Genomic DNA, 23,574 nt, shown 5'->3' on the forward strand with positions numbered 1-23,574 from the left:
TTCGGCCCTTAAACCTGCACCACCAACAATCCCACGCAAGACCCATTCCCCTTACCCCACATATTTGCTTACCTTGCTAATCCCCCTGACACTAATGGGCAATTTAGCAAAGCCAATCCACCTATCCTGCACAGCTTTGGACTGTGGGAGAAAACTGGAGCATCTGCATGAAACTCATCCAGGCACAGGGAGTTGGTTTTGTGGCAAAATCATCTGGACAAGGCTAAGCACAGGGCTTCTATAACTTCAGATCACCTCCACAATATGCCCGCCCAGATGGTGAAAGGTATTCAGCAGCTGTAGCTTGGCAGAGCAAAGAATCTGTCACATTGACTCATCTTCCCTGCCATCTAGTTGCTCCACGCAGTGGATTTGTGAGGAGTCAGAAGGATGGTTGGATCACAGCAGCTACCACGACGGCAATAATAGTGCATATACTTGCAGGAACGTCTTCTGAGCTCGCGAAGAAGTAGTCATTCCCAGTCACCAGCTGCCTTATCGTTGCTTCATCTTACGACAGTAGTAACTGGAGGAAGCACTGACACTGGCTCCCACCATTAATTGTCACCAAGGGAAAGTACCATGACAACAAACTTGGACTACTCAAGTATCATTTACTTTTCATTAATACATTTCTCATATTTACACCCTAACTTAGCGTTGATAATATGTTTATTTCATTGGCGCCCTTCTACTTATGCACATGATACATTCATAGAGGATCGTTTACAGAAGGGGACCATAAGGTTATGTGAGATTAGTGTGCCAGTAATGAGAGTTTGGAACCAGAATTCTCGTACTGAGACGTTCCCGCTTTTTCAGACAGCTAAGTAGTTGTTGGTGTATTGACCAGGTAAGCTGTCGCTCCAGTGAATTCTGAGAAAGATACTGAGCTGCAGTGTACTCTTTCCAGTTGGGTGGGCAGACAGGAGATGTAAAATTTGGCAGAGTGCCATGGATCCCATTTCTGTCACCTCTGCTGCAGTGTTACATGTGATGGCGTGCTGTTGGGCAGCTCACCCACCCATGAGGCCTTGAAGTGCCCAATTAAATTTTCCCGTAGTAGTCTGCACTTAGTGGGAAACCTGACAGCTGTCACTGCTAATGTTGGTGATGGGTAAGAGAGGGGCAGGTTTCGTTCCCACCAACAATCCTCCTTGTCACCTTCATCAGTGACTGCCAGCCTGGCTCCAGCAATAGTGCCCCTCTTCCCACTTAGGTCAATGTCTGGCTCCAGCACCAATCGCCATTTGGGACTGGCTGCAGTCCCATCTGTGGCCACTGCTCCCAGTGGCACTGCCAGCACATGAGAATTTCCAACTGTTTGACTGGCCAGAAATTCCAGGGGGCAGGACTTGCTCCCAAGATGGGTACGGAAGGCCCAATTCCAGCCAATTAATGATATATCGACCATTAATTTGTTCTGGGAATGGCCACCAGAAGAAGGTGGGTTTATCCCCAACATCTATGTGCAGTGGGGAAGGGTTATTACAGGGACTCTAGTGCAATGGAAAATTCCACCCTGGGCTGCACATTTGTCCCTAAGACTGAGGTGGTCCTAATAAGGCCTTCTCCATGGAACAGGACAAACCCCCTGCTTTCCAGTGCCGTCCCCTGAAAACTCTGTGAAAGAAGAAATTCAAGCTGCCCTTAACTCTCTGTACACGTGAGCATCATATGAGCCCTGTAAGGGCCTTTATGATTGGCACTTAACACAAGGGAAATTTAAGTTTCCTTCACGATATGTGCAGCTTTTTCTTCATGGGCGCTGTAGGCCGAGGGTATTTCAACAATAAAACAATCCTCTGAAAAGCTGGTGGATTAGTTGGCACGGATAGTCATTTGGGCTTTTTGTAAATGTGTGGCTGCAGGAGGTTCTGCTGGAACCGGAGCTCATGCTGTTCAAAAGCTGCCAGTTCCCAGATGTAGAAATAAAAATAAATGAGTAGCCGCACACACCCAAAGCTTTCAGTTACTGTGCTGCATAACAACGATACTGTTCACTTAATGAACTAGTTAACAGTTAAATGAATGTGAGGCAGGAAGTGAAATGGCTTTAGCAATTTGCATAGTTCCTTTTCAAAATGATGATCTCAAGTCTTTAAACACAAGAACTACAAAATGGAGGGGAAGGGTACCAAGGCTTTATTTTTAACAGTCGTTGTGCTGACACTGGCATGTAGTGTTGAAGCATTTGGAAATTTGTACATCTGTTTCAAGTTGCTGGACTCCACAAGGAGCATTGTCCCTGGTTCTCAAGGCCTTGGTCCTGACGTTAAGAGATTTGGACATGGGTGCAGTAGGATGCGTCTCCTTTGGCCTACAGCATGACAGGGAGAATGAACAGAGGTGAAACAATCTGCTGGAAGAGGGAGGAGGAGGAGTTGGGGAAAGTCTCTCAGCAACAGCCATATCCATCCAGGATTATCAAAGAACAATTCTCCTGCCTTGTCCTTAGTGAGAAACAGTTTGTCAGATGTTTCTGCTTCAGTGAGGACGTCTTTACTGAAATTGCCTGCTGCAGCTACAGAGCGTGATGAGGACATCATTGCCTGTGTAAGTGGCCAGTGCTGTGAACCTTTATTCATCTGGTTCCTTCCTCAAGATATTTACAACATTTTCACATCCACTGTCACATAAGGGAAGTCACTGAGGCTCAGTGTGCAAAGCGAGCTGAATATTATTAATTTTCTCAGGACAGAGAACATTAGGTGGACCAAGCACATGACTTTTCGAGAACTGAAGGCTTCCTGTAGTACAGGGTGTCGTTGATTAGATACATGACACTTTGCATGTAGCATAGTGAACATTGAGATGTACCACAGCCAAAAGAGATTCCCTTCCCTCAATGTCCAGCTGGTTTGTGGCCATCCTCAGAATATCATGCAGGCGGATGCTTGGAGTCCTGGTAACAGTCATGGTGCCTTCATGCTGCAGCAGTCTCTCTACCATCTGCATGTGAGCAACAACAAGCCAGAGTGTGACAAATGGGTGGCATGGGCTAACTACTGACCATGTAGTTCATGTGCAGCCTCCAAGTACATGTGCAACAAAAGCCAGGCTGCCACAAGAAATGTGATAGGGTGCTTTAACAACGGTTCTGCTGCCCAGAGTACTCTGGTGCAGCCCTGCAGTACTTGCTAGAGCGTGTGTTAATGTTCCTCCTGCTCTGTTGCATGTTGAACAAGTTTGTCGTCTTGAGGGCACCCCTTGCCATCAGGGAAAGAGCAACCCATTGAGGAGTGAGAGTGTAGCAAGGCAGGAGTTTACCAACACATCTTCTTTCTAGCTGGGCTGTCCATGATCCGACTACAGTACCAGAAATCACAGCCCAATTCCCCATCCAACAAAATAATTGCACCCAAAAACAGAAAATGCTGGAAAATCTCAGTAGGTCTGACAGTGTCTGTAGAAAGAGAATAGAGCTAAAGTTTCGAGGCTGTTTAACAAACTCAAAACAGTAGCTCTATTCCCTTTCCACAGATGCTGTGAGAACTGCTGAGATTTTCCAACATTTTCTGTTTTTGCTTCAGATTCCAGCATTCACAGTATTTTTCCTAATAATAATTCCACAACTCTCAATTTCTCTGCTCTCACCCTCATGGTGTATATTGGCTACAATACTGAAATAAAACCACCACAAATTAAACATTCCAAAGCAAACGTCTAAATAAAACCATCCAATAAAGAATTGCCTCTTTTCCATGTTCCTTTCTCTGTCCCAGTGCTACATAGTATCATCTCAGTGTTAACCCAATGCTATCCCAATGTTAATCTAATGTTAACCTAATGTTATCCCAGTGTTAATCAAGTGTTAACTCAGTGTTAACTCCCTGTGTCAACCCAGTGTTAACTCAGAGTTAACCCAATGCTATCCCGGTGTTAACCCTGTGTTAACCCAATCCATCTCAGTGTTAGCCCAGTGTTAACACAGTATTAACCCACTGTTATCCCTCTGTTAATCCAGTCCATCCAGTGTTAACCCAGTGTTATCTCAATATTAACCCAGTGTTATCTCAATGTTAACCCAGTGTTATCTCAATGTTAACCCAGTGTTAACATAATGTTAACCCATATTAACCAAATGTTAACCAAGTGACTGCAGCAAGGCAGGTGGGCACATGGCCTTCAGAATGGCTTCAGTGAGCTCGGGCTCTGCAAGGCCAAGCTTCAGATTGCTTCATCTCAGTGTGGCAACAGCGGTCTGGGCTGGTTGGCTGACAAGCAGCAGCAGCAAGGGCATTGTCAGAGCCACAGCACTGAAAAATAACTGATGTTTTCCTGAGCGAGGATACCGGGTTCTTGTTCCCGTGTGCCACTACCTCTCCTCCCGACCAATGTCTTATTGTTCCTAGCCATGTGTAGGGGGACAGATTGTTGAACTACTGTGACATTCTGCAAACTTCTTTGTGCTCTGGTAGCTGCTGCTATAATGGCATCAGCCAGAGTTTACATAGCAGCAAGTTACACTTGGCTGACTTCAACCTGAGACTCCAATGTGGCACCCAGATGTTGGGTGACTTCGAGTGCATTCTGTTTGTGTTGCAATGGAAGCTGAGGCCATTGCCCTCTGGTACTGAATCATGGCTGGGTCCACAAGCCTTTTCATGAAGTTAGCCACCATTCCCTCGGTGCTGCTGTCCCCCAGTTAGGCACCAGCACAGAGGGAGTGTTGCCAGTGAGCTGGTAGTGTGTGCAAGCTGTGAGATGTATGTGTACAGAGGTGAGGTGGAACTACAAATGTGAGGTATGAGTTGTGATTGATGAGGATTGTTGGTAGGTGAGCAAAGGGAGCAATGGTGAATCGAGCAGCCTGTGAGATTGTTACTTCAACTGTAAAGCTATGGCATATGAAGATGAATTCTCTGACCTTGATGTCACTGCATGTGAGGTCGTTAAACTTCTTGCAGCACTGTATTCTTAGATTTGCACTTCTTGTATTGACAGTGATGTCTCTCTGCTCCCACTACCTTCTCAAAGTTTGCCTGAAGGGTTTTCTGACTCCCTGTGGGTAGAGGATGTCTTCCTTCCCATCCACCTCCTGCACCAAGGCCTTGTGGAACATGGTGTCTGGCCTGCAATGCCATTAATCAATGTTTTTCATCCTTCAACGATACCCAGCACCTGCTGCACCTTCCCTTTTAAGTGCAGGCTGATTTTAAATGGTACAGGCTGCTGTTAAGTGGCACTAACTTCATATAAAGTGGGTCCCCGCTGAGTTATGCAGCCACTCAGAGTGCTGGACTGCACAGAACTTGGCATGTAAATTAACAGGAAGCACAAAGTTTTGTGCTGCTTACATTAGAAGAAAACAAAAATCATGCATCATGATTCCTGCGTCAGTTTTCAGGAACTAAAAACTTTTCCCCACTGTTGTGTAGATGCCATATATGAGAAAATAAACAGGGAATATCATTAGATATGGAAACCATTAGAGAATCTTCTCGTAGCTATTTGAGATATATAGGAGCAATAATATAAAGCACACAATTGCTATTTTCCTCCTGTGCTTCAATGGCATTACCTCAATGTTAATACATTTCAGATGGGCAAGATAGTCAAATATGCTACCCTGGACTGCACTAGGTAGGTTTAATGTCAAACCTGGTCCAATAACATCTGGGGAGAGATAGTAGAACCAAGGTTTTGAGTCTGAATGACCCAGACTCGAAACATTCAGCTTTGTTCTCTCTGCACAGATGCAGTCAGACCTGCTGAGATTTTCCAGCATCCGCAGTATTTTGCTTTAATCTCAAAACATTACTGATTCAGCTCATCTCAACAAGAGATATCATGTTGGGGATCTATAATTGAACTCTATGCCCCAGGGTCAGAGAGGGGAACATCAGCTCAGTGTTATCACCCTAAATCATTAAGTGCTGAAAAGAAAATGTGGATGTTGGTTGAAAATGGAGGGGTGGTGGCAGGAGTGCAGATTTGGCTCAGATGTCCTTTTAGTGGAATTGCCAGTCAATATTAACCATCCAAGATCACAAATGAATACTGGGAACTTACGTCAAGATATTCTGGAGCCAACAGTGTTGGAAAGTTAATCCACAAACAGTGAGCACCTTCTGGAGAAAGGAGAAAGCCAGCTTTCTCTGCCAAGTACTTGCTGTCTTACCTACTGTTTCTCCAACCTGCTGCTGGAATCTTCAGCCAGTGTCTACTTTTCAAAGTTACAATTTGCAATTTGCATTGTAGCGCACAACCCCCATGTTACAGAAGAATTGTGCCATGGAATCACGAATGGATAATAATATATTCTGACCTCACAAATTACATCTAGTGATACACAGTTACATAGAGTTTACAGCACAGAAGCAGGCCATTTAGCACAACATTGCACATTGGTGTTCATGTGCCACATGAGCCTACTCCCAGCTGACCTCAACTTCCTTTCTGTCTTAACACCTAATTGTGTAAACTTAATGGGCCTGCAGGCACCTCCCTCTGAACAGTGTGGCCCCTTACTCAGTTACAAAGTATAGCAGGCTGCTTCTAATTACCAACCTGTTGAACTGCATCATAACACTCCTTCCATGGCCATCAACTCCTGGGCTGGGGTTTTGCAAGGGCTGCAAGACCTCAATGGGTTCTGGTGATATCAGCATACAAGCAATGAATACAGTCACCTGTCATTACATTGTGGAAAAAGTCCACAAACAGTAGGAGGTGTGAATTCCACAAATTGTTTCATATTGGTAAGTTCAATCAAGGGAAGCATTCTACCCGTGCTCATTAAATTAGAAACTTTCCGGAGACTTGCGATTCTTCTGACTCTGAAAAAGTTGTAAGCCAACTGACCCTCAGAAGTCATCTTAGCAATCTTTTAATATATTATATTTCGAAAAGGCAGTTCCTGAAAATTGTGCACTGAATACAATCCACATTTAAGGCTATACCTCAACACATGGGTCATTGGACAATCTTATCTAAGATTGATTTAATTTGTGGCTCAGTGGCTAACACTGCTGCATCACAGCACCAGGATTCCAACCTTGGGTGACAATGTGGAATTTGCACGTTCTCCCTGTGTCTGCATGAGTTTCCCTCAGGTGCCCCAAGTTTCCTCTCACAGTCCAAAGATACGCGGGTTAGGTGGATTGACCATGCTAAATTACCCCTTAGCCATGGATTATGGCTAATCCATTCAATCTACAAGATGTGTAGATTGAATGGATTAGCCAAAGTAAGTGTGTGGGGTTATGGGGATGGGCGGCGGCGGGGGGGGTGGGGGGTGGGGTTGGGGGTCAAGGTAAGATGTTCTTTTGCAGAATCAGTGCAGACTCAATGGGCCAAATGGCCTCTTTTTGCACAGTAGGGATTCTATGGTTATATTAACCAACAGTGTAAATTTATTAAGGTTTCTCAGTTCAGTGCTGGCCCAACTAGCATTGATTTATTTATCTCACGAAGAAAAACTATTAAGATTATGAAGAAAAAGTTTGCATCCATATTGGGCCTTACACAACCTCAGATTACGCAGAATACTTAAAGCCACTGAAATACAGGTCATTGGTCAGACTATACCTGGAGCAGTGGGTCAAGCTTCGATTCCCTAACATGATGCATGATTTGGTAGCTTTGAAAATGTTCAGATGTGAGCTACAAGGATGATTCCTAGATATAGGTCCTCAGTTACCCAGGCTCTAGGACGTGGGTCTACTTATTTCAGAGTAGCATAGGCTTAGAGGTGATCTGATAGAGGTGTACAAAATAAGTCAAGAGTTGGATAGCTTGCTGAATGATAGATTATTCCAGTTGAGGAATAAATATTATCCAGGACACAGAAGAGGACTCTGATGTAAAGAGTTGAATGGAATAAAGGGTAGAAAGATCACCCACCTTCAGTGCTGGGCAATGGCTGCTCCCCTGTGTCTCAGCTGAAGTAGTAAAGTTCAGAGGCAAAGCTGAGTGATATATTTGTCGACTGCTGCTTCATGCTGTTAAGTGCGGCAAAAACAGACAGTCCATTCAGAGACTCGACTGTCTCTCGTAGAAACTAAAACAAGCAGCAGGCCATTCAGCCCTTCGAGCATGCTACACTATTCATCTTGATCATGGCTGATCATCGAATTCAATATCCCGATTCCCCCCTTCCTCCCCCCGCATCCCCCCCCACCGCGCCCCCCCCCCCACCCCACATCCCCGTCCCTTGACCCCTTTCACCCCAAGAGCTATATCTAGTTTCTCTCAATTTTGTGAGAATAATTGCTTGCAAATATCTGCGCGATAAAGGATCAGAGGGAAATCAGAATTCAAGTTTGGGAGGATATATATGATTCCATATGTGCTTCAGGAATACTGTAGAATTACAAGTTATTACTATGAATACGCCAAGGAGAGGACAGTAGTGAAAAATGTTATTTAAACAAGTATTTCTAATGAGTAGTGTAGTCAGCCTTCCTTTCCAGGTAAACCAATGGTGGTATGTAAAATGGCTGATCTTGCTGCACTAAAGCTGGATTTCACCCCCATGATTCCGCCCCCCCCGAGTGCCCTAAACCCTAATAGCATCAGATCAATGGAAGATGTAATGGCAGCTGCTACAGAATAATGCATAGGGGGTGTGGGCTTCATTCTTGCATCTCTATCCTCAAACGCTTCACATTCCAGCAGTCTTGGAGTTGAGACCGTTTTTGTCCTAACTCAGAAAATGCTGTTCAAGGGAAATTCTGCAGCACCCAACTTGGGTGTTTTAAAATGATCGTGCAAGTTTAAAAAAGTCAATGACGCAGCAGTAACCTGTCCCATGGTGTACTTTCACAGCCAAAAATGTAACTTATCGGCTAACAAGATGTAATTCTCGAGGTTACCGCGTAAGGCTTTGCAGAAGTCAGAAGTTTTGTTACCTTCGTGTAAAATGCTCCAATGCTGCCCTCTAATGCCAACTTGTGCACACTACAGAGATCAACTGTCAAGTTCTCAAAATGGTTGTCTTGATTTGATTTTGATTTGATTTATTATTGTCACATGTATTAACATACAGTGAAAATTATTGTTTCTTGCAGCTATACAGACAAAGCATACCATTCATAGAGAAGGAAAGGAGAGAGTGTGGAATGTAATGTCATAGTCATTGCTAGGGTGTAGAGAAAGATCAACTTATAAGGTAGATCCATTCAAAAGTCTGACACCAGCAGGGAAGAAGCTGTTCTTGAGTGAGTTGGTACGTGAGCTCAGACTTTTGTATCTTGATCCTGAAAGAAGAAGGTGGAAGAGAGAATGTCGGGGGTGCATGGGGTCCTTATTTAGGCTGGCTGCTTTGCCGAGGCAGCAGGATGTGTAGACAGAGTCAATGGAAGGGAGGCTGGTTTGCGTGATGGATTGGGCTACATTCACGAGCTTTTGTAGTTTCTTGCAGTCTTGGGCAGAGCAGGAGCCATACCAAACTGTGATACAACCAGGGAAGAATGCTTTCTATGGTGCATCTGTAAAAGTTGTTCAGAGCCGCAGCTGACATACCAAATTTCCTTAGTCTTCTGAGAAAGTAGAGGCGTGGTGGGCTTTCTTAATTATAGTATTGGCATGGGGGGACCAGGCCAGTTTGTTGGTGATCTGCACACTTAGAAACTTGAAGCTTTCCACCCTTTCTACTTCGTCCTTGCTGATGTAGACAGGGGCATGTTCTCCACTACACTTCCTGAAGTCGATGACAATCTCCTTCATTATGTTGGTATTGAGGGAGAGATTATTGTTGCCGCACCAGTTCATCAGATTCTCTATCTCATTCCTGTACTCTGTCTCATCATTGTTTGAGATCTGACCCACGATGGTGTCATCAGCAAACCTGAAAATCGAGTCGGAAGGGTATTTGGCCACATGGTCATAGGTGTATAAGGAGTATTGTAAGGGGCTGAGAACACAGCCTGTGGGGCACTGGTGTTGAGGATGATCATGGAGGAGGTGTTGTTGCCTATCCTTACTGATTGTGGTCTGTGGGTTAAGAAGTTCAGGATCTAGTTGCTGAGGGAGGAACCAAGGCCCCGGCACAGAGTTTGGAGATGAGTTTTGTGGGAATAATGGTGTTGAAGGCTGAGCTGTCGTCAATAAATAGGAGTCTGACATAGGTGTCCATGTTATCTAGGTGTTCCAGGGTTGAGTGCAGGACCAGGAAGATGGCGTCTGCTGTGGACCTGTTGCGGCAGTAGGCAAACTGGAGTGGATCCAGGCATTTGGGAGGGTGAAATTGGTTTGCATCATGACTAACCTTTTGAAGCACTTCATGATGATGGACGTGGGGGTGATTTTGATCTCGCACTGTCTGTCTAGGGGTATGGCAGCACAGTCAAAATCCAGCAAGCGCAAATCACGCCAGCAAGTTTCCGAGTTCTAATCTTCCCGGCCCCTTGTTGGTGGAGTAATGTGAAACATGTCGCAGGACCCCAGGAAGCTCATTTTAATACATTAGAGTATCATTAACAAGTACTGTCTCCAGGACCTCGCTCACACCACTCTGCCCCTTCCCTCCTCCTCCGCTCTGCAACCCCCCCCCCCCCCCCCCCCACAATATCCAGCGGGTGCCCATGTGACATCACATCACCACTTTTTACAACAGATTCACCTAGACGTGAACCTGTTGTGAGGGTCTCCCTTGGGAGGTTGGTGCAAAGGTGAGTATACGCTCCGGGGAGAGGGACGTAGCCAGGCAATGGTAATTTGTATAGAACTGCAAAAAGTTTTAATTCTGCACTGTTTGCAATTCAAAGACATGTAGATTTGCAATGGTTTGCTTGAGATTTTTGAGTGAAGTATATTTTTGGAAAAAAGGTGGTTTGGGAAAGGCCACACTGTAAGGCCTTTTAATAGAGGCAGACCGAGGGCCCGGGAACTGCAGAACACCCTCGACCTGCGTACCTGTGTGCCAATCTGAGCAATAACGGCACACAGTAATTTTTGAGTCATGTATGTAGGTGTCAGGTTTGAAATGTCATGACTGTAATTTGTATAGAACTGTAAAAAGGTTTAATTCTGCACTGTAGGCAATGCAAAGACATGTAGATTCGCAATGGTTTATTTGAAATTTTTATGAATGAAGTATATTTTTGGAAAAAAAATGGTCTGGCAATGCTCCCTGGCACTTCCCCTTGGCACAGGTTGGCACCATGCTCATGCCAACGTGGCACTGCCGACCTTGCCATGGGGCAGGCCCCATTTGGAGCCTCGCAGGGGTGAGTGGGTGGGGTTTATTCAGACTTGGTTGTGGGACAGGAGCAGACGGAGGAGCAGGGGATGCCCGTTGGGGGTGGTGGTGGTAGTTTGTGCCAGCTCCGACTGTGGAAGTTGCAGGGCGTTGGGGAGAAGGGATGGAAGCAGCTGATGATCGGAAGAGGGGTGGAAGGGGCCCATGATTGGGACAGTAGATGGGGGGGCTGAAGTGAGAGAAATGCCGAGAGCGGGTGGAGAGCGGAGCCCCCGAGACCTCCATGGTAGGCTGCAAGAAAGCTTTATTTCTGTTCTGATCGGGGCGCCCTTTAAAGATGGTGCCACGATCTCAGTGCAGCCGGGTTTTGCCAGCGTGTTGAGGCACTTCCCCTTGCAGGACGGTGTGAAACTCGCTCCCTTGATTTTTTTTTAGGCAGAGTGTGGTAAAAACTGGAGAGAAAGCCAACATGTTTCGCTGGAGATAAACATGCCCCTTTTCTTGCTGGAAACAACACTGCCATTCTTTGGTAAGGTTCCCCCCCCCCAACATGTGTGATAATGAAATATTAACTGAACACAGCTTGTGTTGTTTTCATGTTAAGCATGATGTTTTTATTGGCTATGTGCTGGATTTTAACTTGCATAATCAAAAGTAGCAGGTGTTGGGTTAATTCCTGATCCTAAAGTGTCCTTGTCAGCAAGAAATTTCAGCAACTAATTATCCTGGCGAGGGGATGGGGAAGATGTATTATTTTCAATCTCAGATATGTTATCCTACTGTCATTGGGTAACAAATGCTGACCCGCCAGTGAGACCCACATCCCATGAGAGAATTTAAAAAATGCAACCTGTTTTCCCATAGAAGTACCCATTGCCATTTGTAGTATTATTTTCTAATCAGTTCATACATCATAACATATAGGCTTCTGGGAGACCCTGAAGCAAAAACTGTCAGATACCTGGGGGTAGGCTTTGATTCTCAGTCATTTCTGAGACCTTTGAAAAATGGACAGGGTCCTCTGTGGTTGACAGCTGGAGGGCAGAAACTGTCTTTTGTTCAGATTCAACTCAGTATTTCTCAAGAACAAAGCAGGGGCATGTGTGAATTTTGTAGCCAGGAGGCAATGGTCTTCTCTGTGTTTTAAAATGCCAAAACAACTTGTCCAGGTGAAGCTCGGCCAGGTCTTCAGCTTTAGGGACCTGGTTTAGAAAGGAAGCGAGGTATTTACACAAATCAACTGAAATAGGGAAAAATACAGCTCACTTACTGTTTTAGCTGTTCATCGATCTTGTAAATAGAGTTGTTGTTTTACTTTGTATTGGTAAGAATGTTTATCCAGTGCATCTAGTTTCTATGTTACTGAGTGCCAGTCCAATTCCAGCACCAAGTCTCACTTTAATGGTAGCAGCAACACATTGGTACCAAATGGGCATCTTAATGCAACTTGCTGATCGAGCCTGGGCAACTCCAGACCCCTGGGCAGGCAGCAAAGCCAAGAGCAAAGAGTCCAGGCTGACAGTAGCACTTAGCATTGACAAGGGTTTTGTACTGTGTTTTATTGAGCAGCCTCCAGTGTTCCCTTTTACAGAATTGTTACAGTGCAGAAGGAGGCCATTCAGCCCAGCGTGCCAGCATCAGCTTTCCAAATGAACACTGTGATTTAGTGTCATTCCCCTGCCCTTCTCCCTGTACCTCTGCACATCCTTTCTATTAAAGTCACCACCCAGTGCCCCCTTAAATGCCTTGACTGAAGCTGCCACCACCTTACTTCTTTTCTCATTATTTTGCAGAGTGGTGCAACAGGCAGAAGAATGATGTGTTAGCAATTGGCCCAATAGATGGTTTCCTCAGCCGTGTCTTAGCTACTCAGTGGGGCAGGTTCCGTGACATTGCATTGATGAGGCAGGCTCCAATTAATCCTGTAAAGATAAAAGTAGAATTGAATAACACCTCCCCGGCAATGGAACCTCCCCCAACCCACTTCCTTCACAACAAATAGCCCCCTCTCCGACACAACAAACCTTCTGGAATTGCCCTCAGGGCATTGACAACTGACAGTATGCCCGGAATTGTCAGGGACTGTGCCCGGACTGTGCCTGGCCCTCTTCCTCTGGGACTGTACTTACCTGTGCACCTCTGGTGGGTTCTGCTCGCCAGGTGCACATCAAAGAGCACCAGTCACGATTCATGTCAGGTTACCCTCATGCCAATGGGAATGGACAATATAACCGGCGTGTCACGATCAAGCATATAGGCCTCTTTTTTTATTTATTCCTGGAACATGGGTTTCGCTGGCTGGCCAGCATTTATTTCCCGTCCCTAGTTTCCCTTGGAGGACGGTTGAGAGTCAACCACATTGCTGTGGCTCTGGAATCATACGTAGGCCAGATCAAGTAAGGATGGCAGATTTCCTTCCCTAAAAGACATTAGTGAACCAGGTGGGTTTTTCCAACAATGCTTTCGTGGTCATCAGTAGATTCTCAATTTCTGATACTCTTTATTGAATTCAGATTCCACCATCTGCCCAGTGGGATTCGAGAACCCTGGTCCCCAGAACATTAGCTGAGTTTCTGGAATAATATTCTAACGATAATACCACTAGGTCATCATCTCCCCAAGGCCTGATAATTATATTTAAATATATTCAAATGGGAATCCCAACGTTCAAAGTCAGGGTGCCCGTTACACACCGGCACAGTGTAAAACCCGTTTTGACTCCAGCTGGATTGTCTGCCTCCATTGCCAATCCCACCTCCTGAAAACAGGAGCACAAAATCCCCCCCATTATTACACACAGGCTGGGCTTTCTCCAGTACCTTGGCTGTGACTGTTATTCGCAGGCAAACCTTGGCATTGAGCACCGAAAGACTATTCAATGCTGCTGCCTTATCACAGCCAAGCCTGATGCTTCCCTTAACCAAAATGTGTGATTCCAGCAGGGATCATTAGACAGCAATGAAGTTGGAATGTGATTTATTTTCCTCTTCCTATCCCTGCAACTTGAATTGAGGTCAATTGCCATTTTGCTGCAGCTGGCCCTGTTGCAGTCGACTCCCCTGATATTCCTGCTTTACGTGGTTAAGCAAACAACAGGAATGCCTCACTGAGCAATGGGGGGAATTTTATGTTTCAGTATCCAGTTGAGATGAAATGGACATTGTTGATAGGCAATGGTTATTTTGTAACCTCCTTTTTCCACTGAAATGAGCATTTATGTGATTCCTTTTTCAGCTGGTGAGGTACACAACAGATAGATACCTGTACCTCGGATCCCTGGGGTCTACCATCCTGCTGCCAGATACACGCTGCCTGGTGGACAACAAGAAAAGCCGATTTCCTCAGCTTCTAGATTGTGAGAAAGTGAAAAATGTTTACCAGAAGTCCTGGCGTTTTGTGCAGGTTAGTGGTTAGTTTGAAGCAACCCTGTGTTTGGACTTCCTCCCTCAACCACTGAAAAGCTAAACCTCATAACCAACATCTGAGAAGCGGAGAAAAGTTAAAGCACAGAAAGAGGCCATTCTGCCCATTGTGTCTGCGTCAGCTGAAAAGGAATCTAGTGCCTTATTTTAATTGCACGTTCCAGCGCCTGGTCCATAGCCTTCCAGGTTACAGCAGTTCAGGTGCAGACCCAAATACCTTTTATGTTCAATCAGGACAGGGGCTGGCACAGTGGGGGGGCTAATTTTCTCAATGTTTGCATCTAAATGTGGAACTGCACCAGAGGTGATTGACAAAGATCCCTCCAGCATCAGTCCATGGATAGAGATGAACAGCCTTGTTGTGGTAGGAGCAGGGAGTGATTAAGGGGCAGTAAAATAGGACAGGCTCTTCATAATTCCAGTGTCTTCAGCTGGATCAGAATATCCAGCTGGCAGGAGGGGCATCCCCATGCATGGGGAGTGTATCTGTTATTTCCTGGAGCTATCTGGCCGTTCATGCCAGCAGGATTCTCCGGTCCCGCTGCAGTGAACGGAGATTTGGTGAGTTCCAAATTCTCGCCCTCGCTTATAGTGGCAGCGGGGCATGAATGGCCTGAGAATTAAGGCCCTGCTCTCGGTTGGGGGGGGGTGGGGGTGGGAAATTGTTGTTAAAAGTCTTCAGTTAGACATTTTGCTCTGGGGTCTCCCCCACCAAAGCTCTTTCCAGTATTAACAAGTTATTAAGAATTATATCTCTGCCATTTACCTGTTGTGTTTTTTTTTGTTAACCAGTCCTGTTTTTTTTTGGTCGAGTGAGACAAGGGAACAGAGTGTAATTAGAATGAGGGAAATTGTGTCGATTAGCTGAACAGATAAGATGGATATTCTGGCATGTAGAAGGGGCTTGTAGAAAATGCTGGAAGCAATCAGTAGGTCTGTCAGCACTTGTGGAGAGGGAAATAAAGTTAATGGACTGGATTTGCAAAGCAGGATTGGGAGCTGGTGAATTCCAGATCCAAACCCCAAGTGTCACTCTGGTGGAGCTATTTTTAAATTTGAATGGCCTGATTGGATGGGAGGTGAGCTCAACACCCAATTGTGCCATTGAGCGCTTCCAGGAGGTGGGAGCTGCCTGCGCAGCAGCAAAGGTACATAACAGCCATGTTGGGGGCTGTCCTGTGCATTACCAGGGAGAGTTACAGGCCACTTAAAGGCCCAATATTAGCAAAAGCAATGAAAGTGGCTATTTAAGCTTGATGTGGACACAAGGCTTGAACCTGCATCAAAATTCAGTCTTGCATAGTTTCAAAGCAACTTTAGATGTCCCCACAATTAATCTGACAGTTGTGCACTAACATGCACCAAACTGTTCAGGTTTGCCAAAAAAAAGATTTAAAGAAACATTCTGCACCAGACAGTCCCCATAATAAGTTCCTTAGGGTGCTTAATGGGCCTCTATTAGTATTTTCCATTCCCTCCTTCTCTCCACAACCCCACCCCCACCCCCTTCCCCATAGGCCCTTTGAAAATCTGGGCCAGAGGATTCATGAACCCAAGACAGACAACAGCTTATTTCCCAATTCCCCAGCCAGGGGGAATCACATCTCAGTGTCTAATCTGTAAAGCCCTTTAGCATCTTCATACGTTTCAATAAGGTTGCCTCTCATTCTTGTAAACTTCAGAGAATATAAACCCAATTTATAAGCCTTGCCTCAAGGGACAGGTCAGGGGGAGGATGAAGGCTTGGTGATAATGTCACTGGAATAGTAACCTAGAGGCCTATGCTAATGGGGATAAGGGTTCAAAACTTAATAGTTCTTGAATTAAAGTTACTTTCAGTAATGGTGACCATGAAGTTATCATTGAATACCATTGAAACCTATCTGGTTCCCTAACGTCCTTTCGGGTAAGAAACCTGCTGTACTTACCTTGTCTGGCCTACATGTGACTCCAGACCCACAATAATATAGTTAATCCTTCACTGCTCTCTGAAATGGCCTAATATGAGACACGGTTCAAGGGAATTAGGCCAGCAAAATTACAGGTCTTTTCCAGCAATGCCCACATCCCACCAAAGAATAAATAATTAGAAAAAGGACAACTGTTTCATCCCAGAGATCAATCTAATGAACAATAACTGTACTGCTCACAATGCAAGTCTGGCCTGCCCTAACAATGGAGATCAAATTTGCACACATACATTCCAGGTGTGGTCTCAAAAGCACTGTACAGTTGTAACTAGACTCATTTAATCCTGTACTACTAGACCAATATGCCAGGGCATTCCTCATGACCAAAGCGAATAACATCACATTTCACACATTATACTCCATCTTGCCTACTCACTTAGCCTGGCTTTATTTCTTTGCTAATTCTCTTCATCCTCCTCACAGCTTGCATTTCCACCTAGCTTTGTATAATCAGCAAATGTAGATGCATTACTCTCTGCCTCTTTGGCTAAGTCATTAACGTAGCTGATGCACCAGCACTGATTCTTGTAGCATTCCACTCACTGCCAATTTGAAAATGCCTTTTCTATGCTTCCTCTCCAATAACCAATCCTCTGATTAAGCAAGAAAGAAGGGCCTGGGGGACTCATGATCAGCCAGACGCAAGTTATGAGTCCTGCTAGAGCCACACACACCGCCCCCCCCCCCCCAATGTCTCCCAACCCCCTCCGCTGTTCAAGCAATGCAGTGGGCTTGGAGAATCCTGGCTGTTGACTTTGCCTGATCATATTGTAATTTTCTAATTGTGTTGTTAAGACTCCCTCATAACTGATCCCAGCACTTTCCCAGTGACTGATATCAAGCCAGCATCCCTGTAGTTCCCCTTTTTTGCTTTTCCTGTTTTCTTGAATAGCCAGGTTACATTTGCTAACTTCCAATCTGCTGGGACTATTGGGGAATCTGAGGAATTTTGGAAAATTATAGTCAGTGCATTCATCTTTGCAACCATTTCTTCTAGAATGCTGGGATGTTGGCCACAAAGTCCTGGGATTTGTCAGATTTAGTCCTTTAATTTTCTTCAGTACTTTTTCCATGCTGATATTAATGATCTAATTTCCTCAATTTTTAACTCTATTGTTTTATTTTGTTTTATCAACTTTTTTGGTCGGCCTTTGCTGGTGTCTAAAATATTTTCAATCCTCAGACTTGGCAACATTGTGATTTTTTTTAATCTAATGCTCTGCTGAACTACCTGAGCAATCCACAGATTGATCCTTCTTGTTGAATTTTTAGTTTTCATTGGAATGTATTTTTGCTGAACATTTTGATTTGTTTCTTTAAATGTTTCCCACTATTTATTTACCACAGTACCTTATAGTCTCTTTACCCATTCAACCTTAGCCAGTTCTTTTATGTTAGCAGCTTTGCTAAGCTTAATGTTTTTGTTTATGATTGGAGAATATTACTTTTAAACATAAAATGGAATTCAGTTATGTTATCACTAGTTCCCAGCTGATCTTTTACTATGAGGTTACTATTTAACCCTGCCTTATTACTTAAGTCTAAATCTAAAATAACTTGATACCGAGTTGATTCCACAATGCATTTCTCTAGGAAATTATCACAAAAATACCCTACAAACTCATCATAGAAACCCATCCCAAGAATTTTAGAAGTCCACTCTGTTTGAAGATTATAGTCCCTCACAATTATTACATTGCCTTTATTACAGGCTCTGATAAATGCTGCATCCAATAGTATAACAACTGTTAAAGGGACTATGAATGACTCACACCTGTGTTTTATGATCCTTGCCATTCCCAATCTCCACCAATACATATTTTATTTCATCATCTTCTGAGTCAAGATCCTTCCTCATGAATATCCTAATGGTCATTCTTTACTATCAGGTCTGTCTTTTCTGCTTTGCTGTTCTGTCTGCATGATAAAGAACCTTTAATTTTGTTCTTTAATAATATTCACGGCATAGAAACATAGAAAATGGGAACAGGAGTAGGATATTTGGCCCTTTGAGCCTGCTCCACCATTCATTATGATCATGGCTGCTCATCCAACTCAAAAGCCTGATCCTGCCTTCTCCCCATATCCTTTGATCCCCTTCATCCCAAGAGCTATATCTTACTTCTTTTTGAAAATGTACAATGTTTTGGCCTCAACTGCTTCCTCTGATGTGAATTCCACAAGCTTAACATTTTCTGGGTGAAGAAGCTTCTCCTCACCTCAGTCCTAAAAGGGTTTATCCCTTCTCCTTAGACTAAAATCCCTGCTTCTGGACACCCCACCATCAGGAACATCCTTCCTATATCTATCCTGCCTAGTCCTTAGCATTTTATAAGTCTCTTTGAGATTCCCCCTCATTCTTCTAAACTCCAGTGAATATAATCCTAACTGACTCAATCTCTCCTCATTCCTCAGTCCCGTCATCCCAGGAATCAATCTGATAAACCTCTGCACTCCCTCTACATTAAGAACATCCTTCCTCAGATAAGGGGACTAACACTGCACACAATATGTGGGGCTTCACCAAGGCCCTGTATAATTGCAGTAAGACATCTTGCTCCCGTAATCAAAATCTCTAACTATGAAGGTCAACATACCATTTGCCTTCTTTACCATCTGCTGCATGAATTTACTCATTGAAGCACAATTATTGTTAAACTCTCTGCCATTTCCTGTCCCACTCTGCTTAATTTTACCCTTTTCTCTCTTCTGATGATCCACACTGTCTGCAACTCATATTCCAGCTCAGCAAAACTGAGTCAAAGTTCCTAAAGCCATTGACATGTACCAAGACAGCAGTTCATTCCAGAGATTCCCGCATAATGTAGTCATGGCATACCACCAATCCTGCCATGTCTATCTAACCATATATGTTTAATTAGGCAATTTGTTATCATTTTATACAGCTTAAGTGACAGAAATTCTCTTAGTTTGGAGGCAAAAGATGAACACTCACCAGCGACTGGAGGCGAAACAATGATATTAAAAAGGAGCTCTTCTTTCCTCACTTCTGCACCAAGTTGTTCCTGCCTGTATCAAATTCCCGACTTAACAGCCATTCCTCGTTGCACCGAGGCCCTGTCTCTCTTTGTGCTTCCCTTGAAAACCTTGAGAACATCTGCCAAGCACATGGGAGCAGTGATTATGGTCTGAAATTGTTGATATCAGCGGTGAACCCTGAAGTGTCTAATTGAAAGCTAATGTGCTGTTCCTCAAGCTTCCATTGAACGTCATTGGAATAAGCTAGGGAGCTGAAGACAGAGATCAGAGTGGCAGTGCAGTGAAGAATTAAAATGATAGGTGACAGCAATCTCGGTGTTCATGCTTGTGAACTAAATAAAGGTACCCTGCAAACAATCTCTGTGTAATCTCTCCAGTGTCGGGGTGTCATTCTGACTCCTTGGGCAGAATATTCAAGAATTGTAGCGGGCGGGACAGGACCATGCAAAGGTCCGTTGACCTCATGGGATTTTCCGGCCTTGGGGCGAGCATGGCCGGAAAATCCTGCCCATTGTCTCTTGGAAGTTTCTTCATGTACTTTCACATGGAGGCTGCATCAGAAGTCCATTCTCCCTCATAACTGCAGAGATTTGAAGTGAAATGAGTTTCACCGGTTGAAATCTCTGTTGTAAGGGGCACGCTCCAAGCATTTTTTTTAAATCCAATTCAATCCAGTCAAGTCTAATTCGGAGTCCCAACAAGTTGAAACATTCCCAATCCAAACTGACAAGACAGGGCTCTCACCTCTGCCTTGGGCTTGATCTACATGACCCAAGCTGATCGGAGTAGGCATTGCACCTCCTCCAGGGCTTGATATCATTTGCATCTTAGCCAAAAGGCCGAGATGCAGCATTTAAAAGTTGCTTCAAGTGAAGCTAAAATGTAACCTAATGACCAACCAATTACAGCATGTCGATACAACACTTGACCTGAGCCAGTCGTTCCCAGCATATAAAAATAAACCTTTCAATTCACTCTAATTTACGGCCTTAGGTGACCAGAAGGACAGATAGGGTGATAATGATCACACGCCAGATCAGTTGAGTAGATGTTATTATTTTTTAAAATGTAGTGATTATTGCAACAGCCAGCTAAACTCATTTTTTGCCTCCTCAGAATGGATCGATCCTTAACCTGGAAACCGGCCGCTGTTTGGAGGTGGAGAATAGCAAAAAGACTGACTTTGGAATGGAGCTGGTTTTACAGCAATGCTCAGGACAAAAATGGACAATTAAAAATGTCTTAAAGCAAGCTATCTAGTCATGGGTTGGGATGCTGCAAAGGAAGCTGGATTTCTTTGGGCTGCAAAAGACTGAAAACTTCAAAACACGTGCTATAGACTTGGAAATGGGAACAGCCTTAAATCTCCAACATCATTCGGGTGATTAATGCAAATCCAAACTGGATTATGTTTTCAGACGTGGATTTTTATTTTATTTTTATTTCTGATTTTAAACAAATACACAATTTTATTGAACATTATATATTATCAGATGGAAAAGAAAGGTCTGTTCGGAAATATCTGTACAATAACTTAAAATATTCTCTGTGTTTAAAAATGGAATAGTACACACTGTAAAATGCATTGGTCAAAGCTAACCATTGATACGTGAAGCTAAATGAAATAAGTACAGCTATAACTTCTCGACAACCATTTGTCATTTTTGTTTCATGTTGGGTTTCATGTTGATCCTCAAACTTTGAAGGTTGTGTGTGCTCCTGAGCTTTGCCGTTGTCATCCAGATGTGCATGAATCCATAAGTGCTAAACTGCCTTCGCATTCGACACACATTAAACATCAAGGACTGGTACGATTTACATCAACTAAAATGGCATATTGAATGGGAATACAGCATTGATGCATTTTAGGTTGATCTGCAATCAAGGTTACAATACTTGACAATGCAGCGATGGAGAGATCTGCATTGTGTCTGGCTGTGCTAAACCTGCTCTCAATGTGTTCACTGTTTTATAGTACCATTGTCTCTGACCTGGGTAAAAACAAATGATTCTAAAACCATGCAAATGATTAAACATTTGTCATGTCTCATCATTGGATACCATCGATCCTCTTATCACTATAATCTCTTTGCAAAAGGGAAAAATTGGAACAATGAAACAGAATTAAATGAAATGGAATCCTATATGCCATAGATCAGAAGGTAAACTGACTACATCAGCCGCAAACCAGAACAAATTTTTAAATAGCATTGTCAGGAATTTCCTTGTATCAGTATTGCATTTACTGTCCGTGTGTGTTGTAAAAGTGAAATAAAGATGTGGCAAAGCCACTAAAAGATACAAAACAGTTGGAAAACATTAAGTGAAAAGTCCTGCAAATTTTTCCAAAGCACCACTGCAAGTATAAACTTGCTACAAAACTGCACATGACATCATTGGCACCAAGGTTTTGTGTGGAAAAATGTGATGGGGGGTGGTTTTCTTCTACACGACACTCCATATCCACTTATATGCAAAGCATGATGAAGAGGTAAAGTTTATTTATTAGTCACAAGTAGGCTTACATTCACACTGCGATGAAGGTACTGTGACAATCCCCTAGTGGCCACATTCCGGCGCCTGTTTGGATACACTGAAGGAGAACTTAGCCTGGCTGATGTACCTAACCTACATACCTTTGGACTATGGGAGAAAACTGGAGCACCCGGAGGAACCCCCTGCAGACATGGGGAGTATGTGCAAACTCACACAGGCAGTGAGTGATCCAAGCTGGGAATCAAACCCGGATCTCTGGCACTGTGACCACATGCTGCCCATACAGCAAATAGGCAGAACTGCTCGCTTATAGTTTCCACCTCATTTTTCATTTCATGCACACATTCCTAGTCAGAATCCGGTTAGGGCCAAAGTCAGGACACCTGAATTCTAATTCAAGTTCAATTTAAAAGACATTCAAGTCACATGATTAAAGGGAGGGGTGACTGGGAGGAGGGTTTCCAACTCTCCTAGAATGACCGGAAGTATCCAGGAATAGGCATTAATCTCCCAGTGGCTAAAGAAAGCCTTCCGCGAGATTTTAAACCGCAACAATCAGTGGTGCAGGGAGCGGGCCTGCAGGCCTGCCTTGTCATTCTTTTTGACAAAACAAAATAACCTAAATTAGACAAACTAAGGGACAAAGCAAGAAAGGCAGCCTCCTAAAGGGGGACTTCCCGAAACAAAAACAAAGCATGAATGAAACTTAAAACATGAAATCAAAAGGTGATTAACGTAGTCAACATGGTACGCCAGTCTCTGCAGTGCCCAACGAACATGGAAGGTCTTAACGGTGCCCATGGACACTGCATGCTCCTTTCCCAGGACACCTGGCCGTGAATATAACTGCGGTAGAGGGGCAGACAATTGGGTCAGATGATCCCCTCGGTAGTTTGCTGCTTGGACTTGTTTATGGCAAGTTTGGCAAGGCCCAGGAACAGGTTCACGAGGAGCTCCTCTGCCTTCCCTGCCTCCTTCTACACCAGGTGCCCTTAGATCAGGAACATGGGGCTGAAGTGTAAACAAAAGAGTAATAAAAAAATTTCCAAATAGCTAAGAAGGGAGTGCAGCCTAAGACAATTCACATTTACACAAACCAGTCTTGCCAAGGCAGAAGGTTGTTCCCCCATATCTGCTTTTTTGGGTCTTTAATGCAGTAGCTGACACTTGAGGTGCACAAGTATACGGGGCCTTATGATTGTCCTCAATGTGTCTTCAATGTTGCCGAATGTTCAGACTGGATGTGGCTGCTTCACTTGCGAATGGTAAATGAAGCATTGTATTGCAGTGGCTCTGGTTGGTTACAGCAGCCCCAGTAGGAGTCTGCTGAGTGATCTTTAGGCAGCTGGAGCTGGGAGTTTGCAGGTAGGATCCTTGTTTACCCAGGACAGTACAAAACCCAGGGGAGAGGAGACTGATCCATCTGCAGATAAATAATCAACAGAATAATCTGTTCGTCTTTTTTTTTTGGCAGGGAGGTTTGTCTCACAAGAGAGACAAACAAGATCCAAGCTGACAAGGTAAGCCATCTTGGGCTTGA

General features: G+C 44.1%; 1 protein-coding gene across 1 annotated transcript in view; it reads left to right on the top strand.

The window, feature by feature from the left end:
• Positions 1-21,857, top strand: part of galnt17 (polypeptide N-acetylgalactosaminyltransferase 17) — a 336,015-nt gene extending 314,158 nt beyond the window's left edge. The window contains exons 10-11 of the mRNA XM_080210644.1: positions 14,381-14,548; positions 20,655-21,857. Of these exons, the coding sequence (XP_080066770.1) occupies positions 14,381-14,548; positions 20,655-20,798 (312 nt within the window). The 3' untranslated portion in view covers positions 20,799-21,857. The remainder of the gene's footprint in view (positions 1-14,380; positions 14,549-20,654) is intronic.
• Positions 21,858-23,574: the final 1,717 nt, after the last annotated feature.

The sequence above is a fragment of the Carcharhinus amblyrhynchos genome, chromosome 23, assembly GCF_965287045.1.
Source record: "Carcharhinus amblyrhynchos chromosome 23, sCarAmb.v2.hapA, whole genome shotgun sequence".
NCBI lineage: Eukaryota > Metazoa > Chordata > Chondrichthyes > Carcharhiniformes > Carcharhinidae > Carcharhinus > Carcharhinus amblyrhynchos.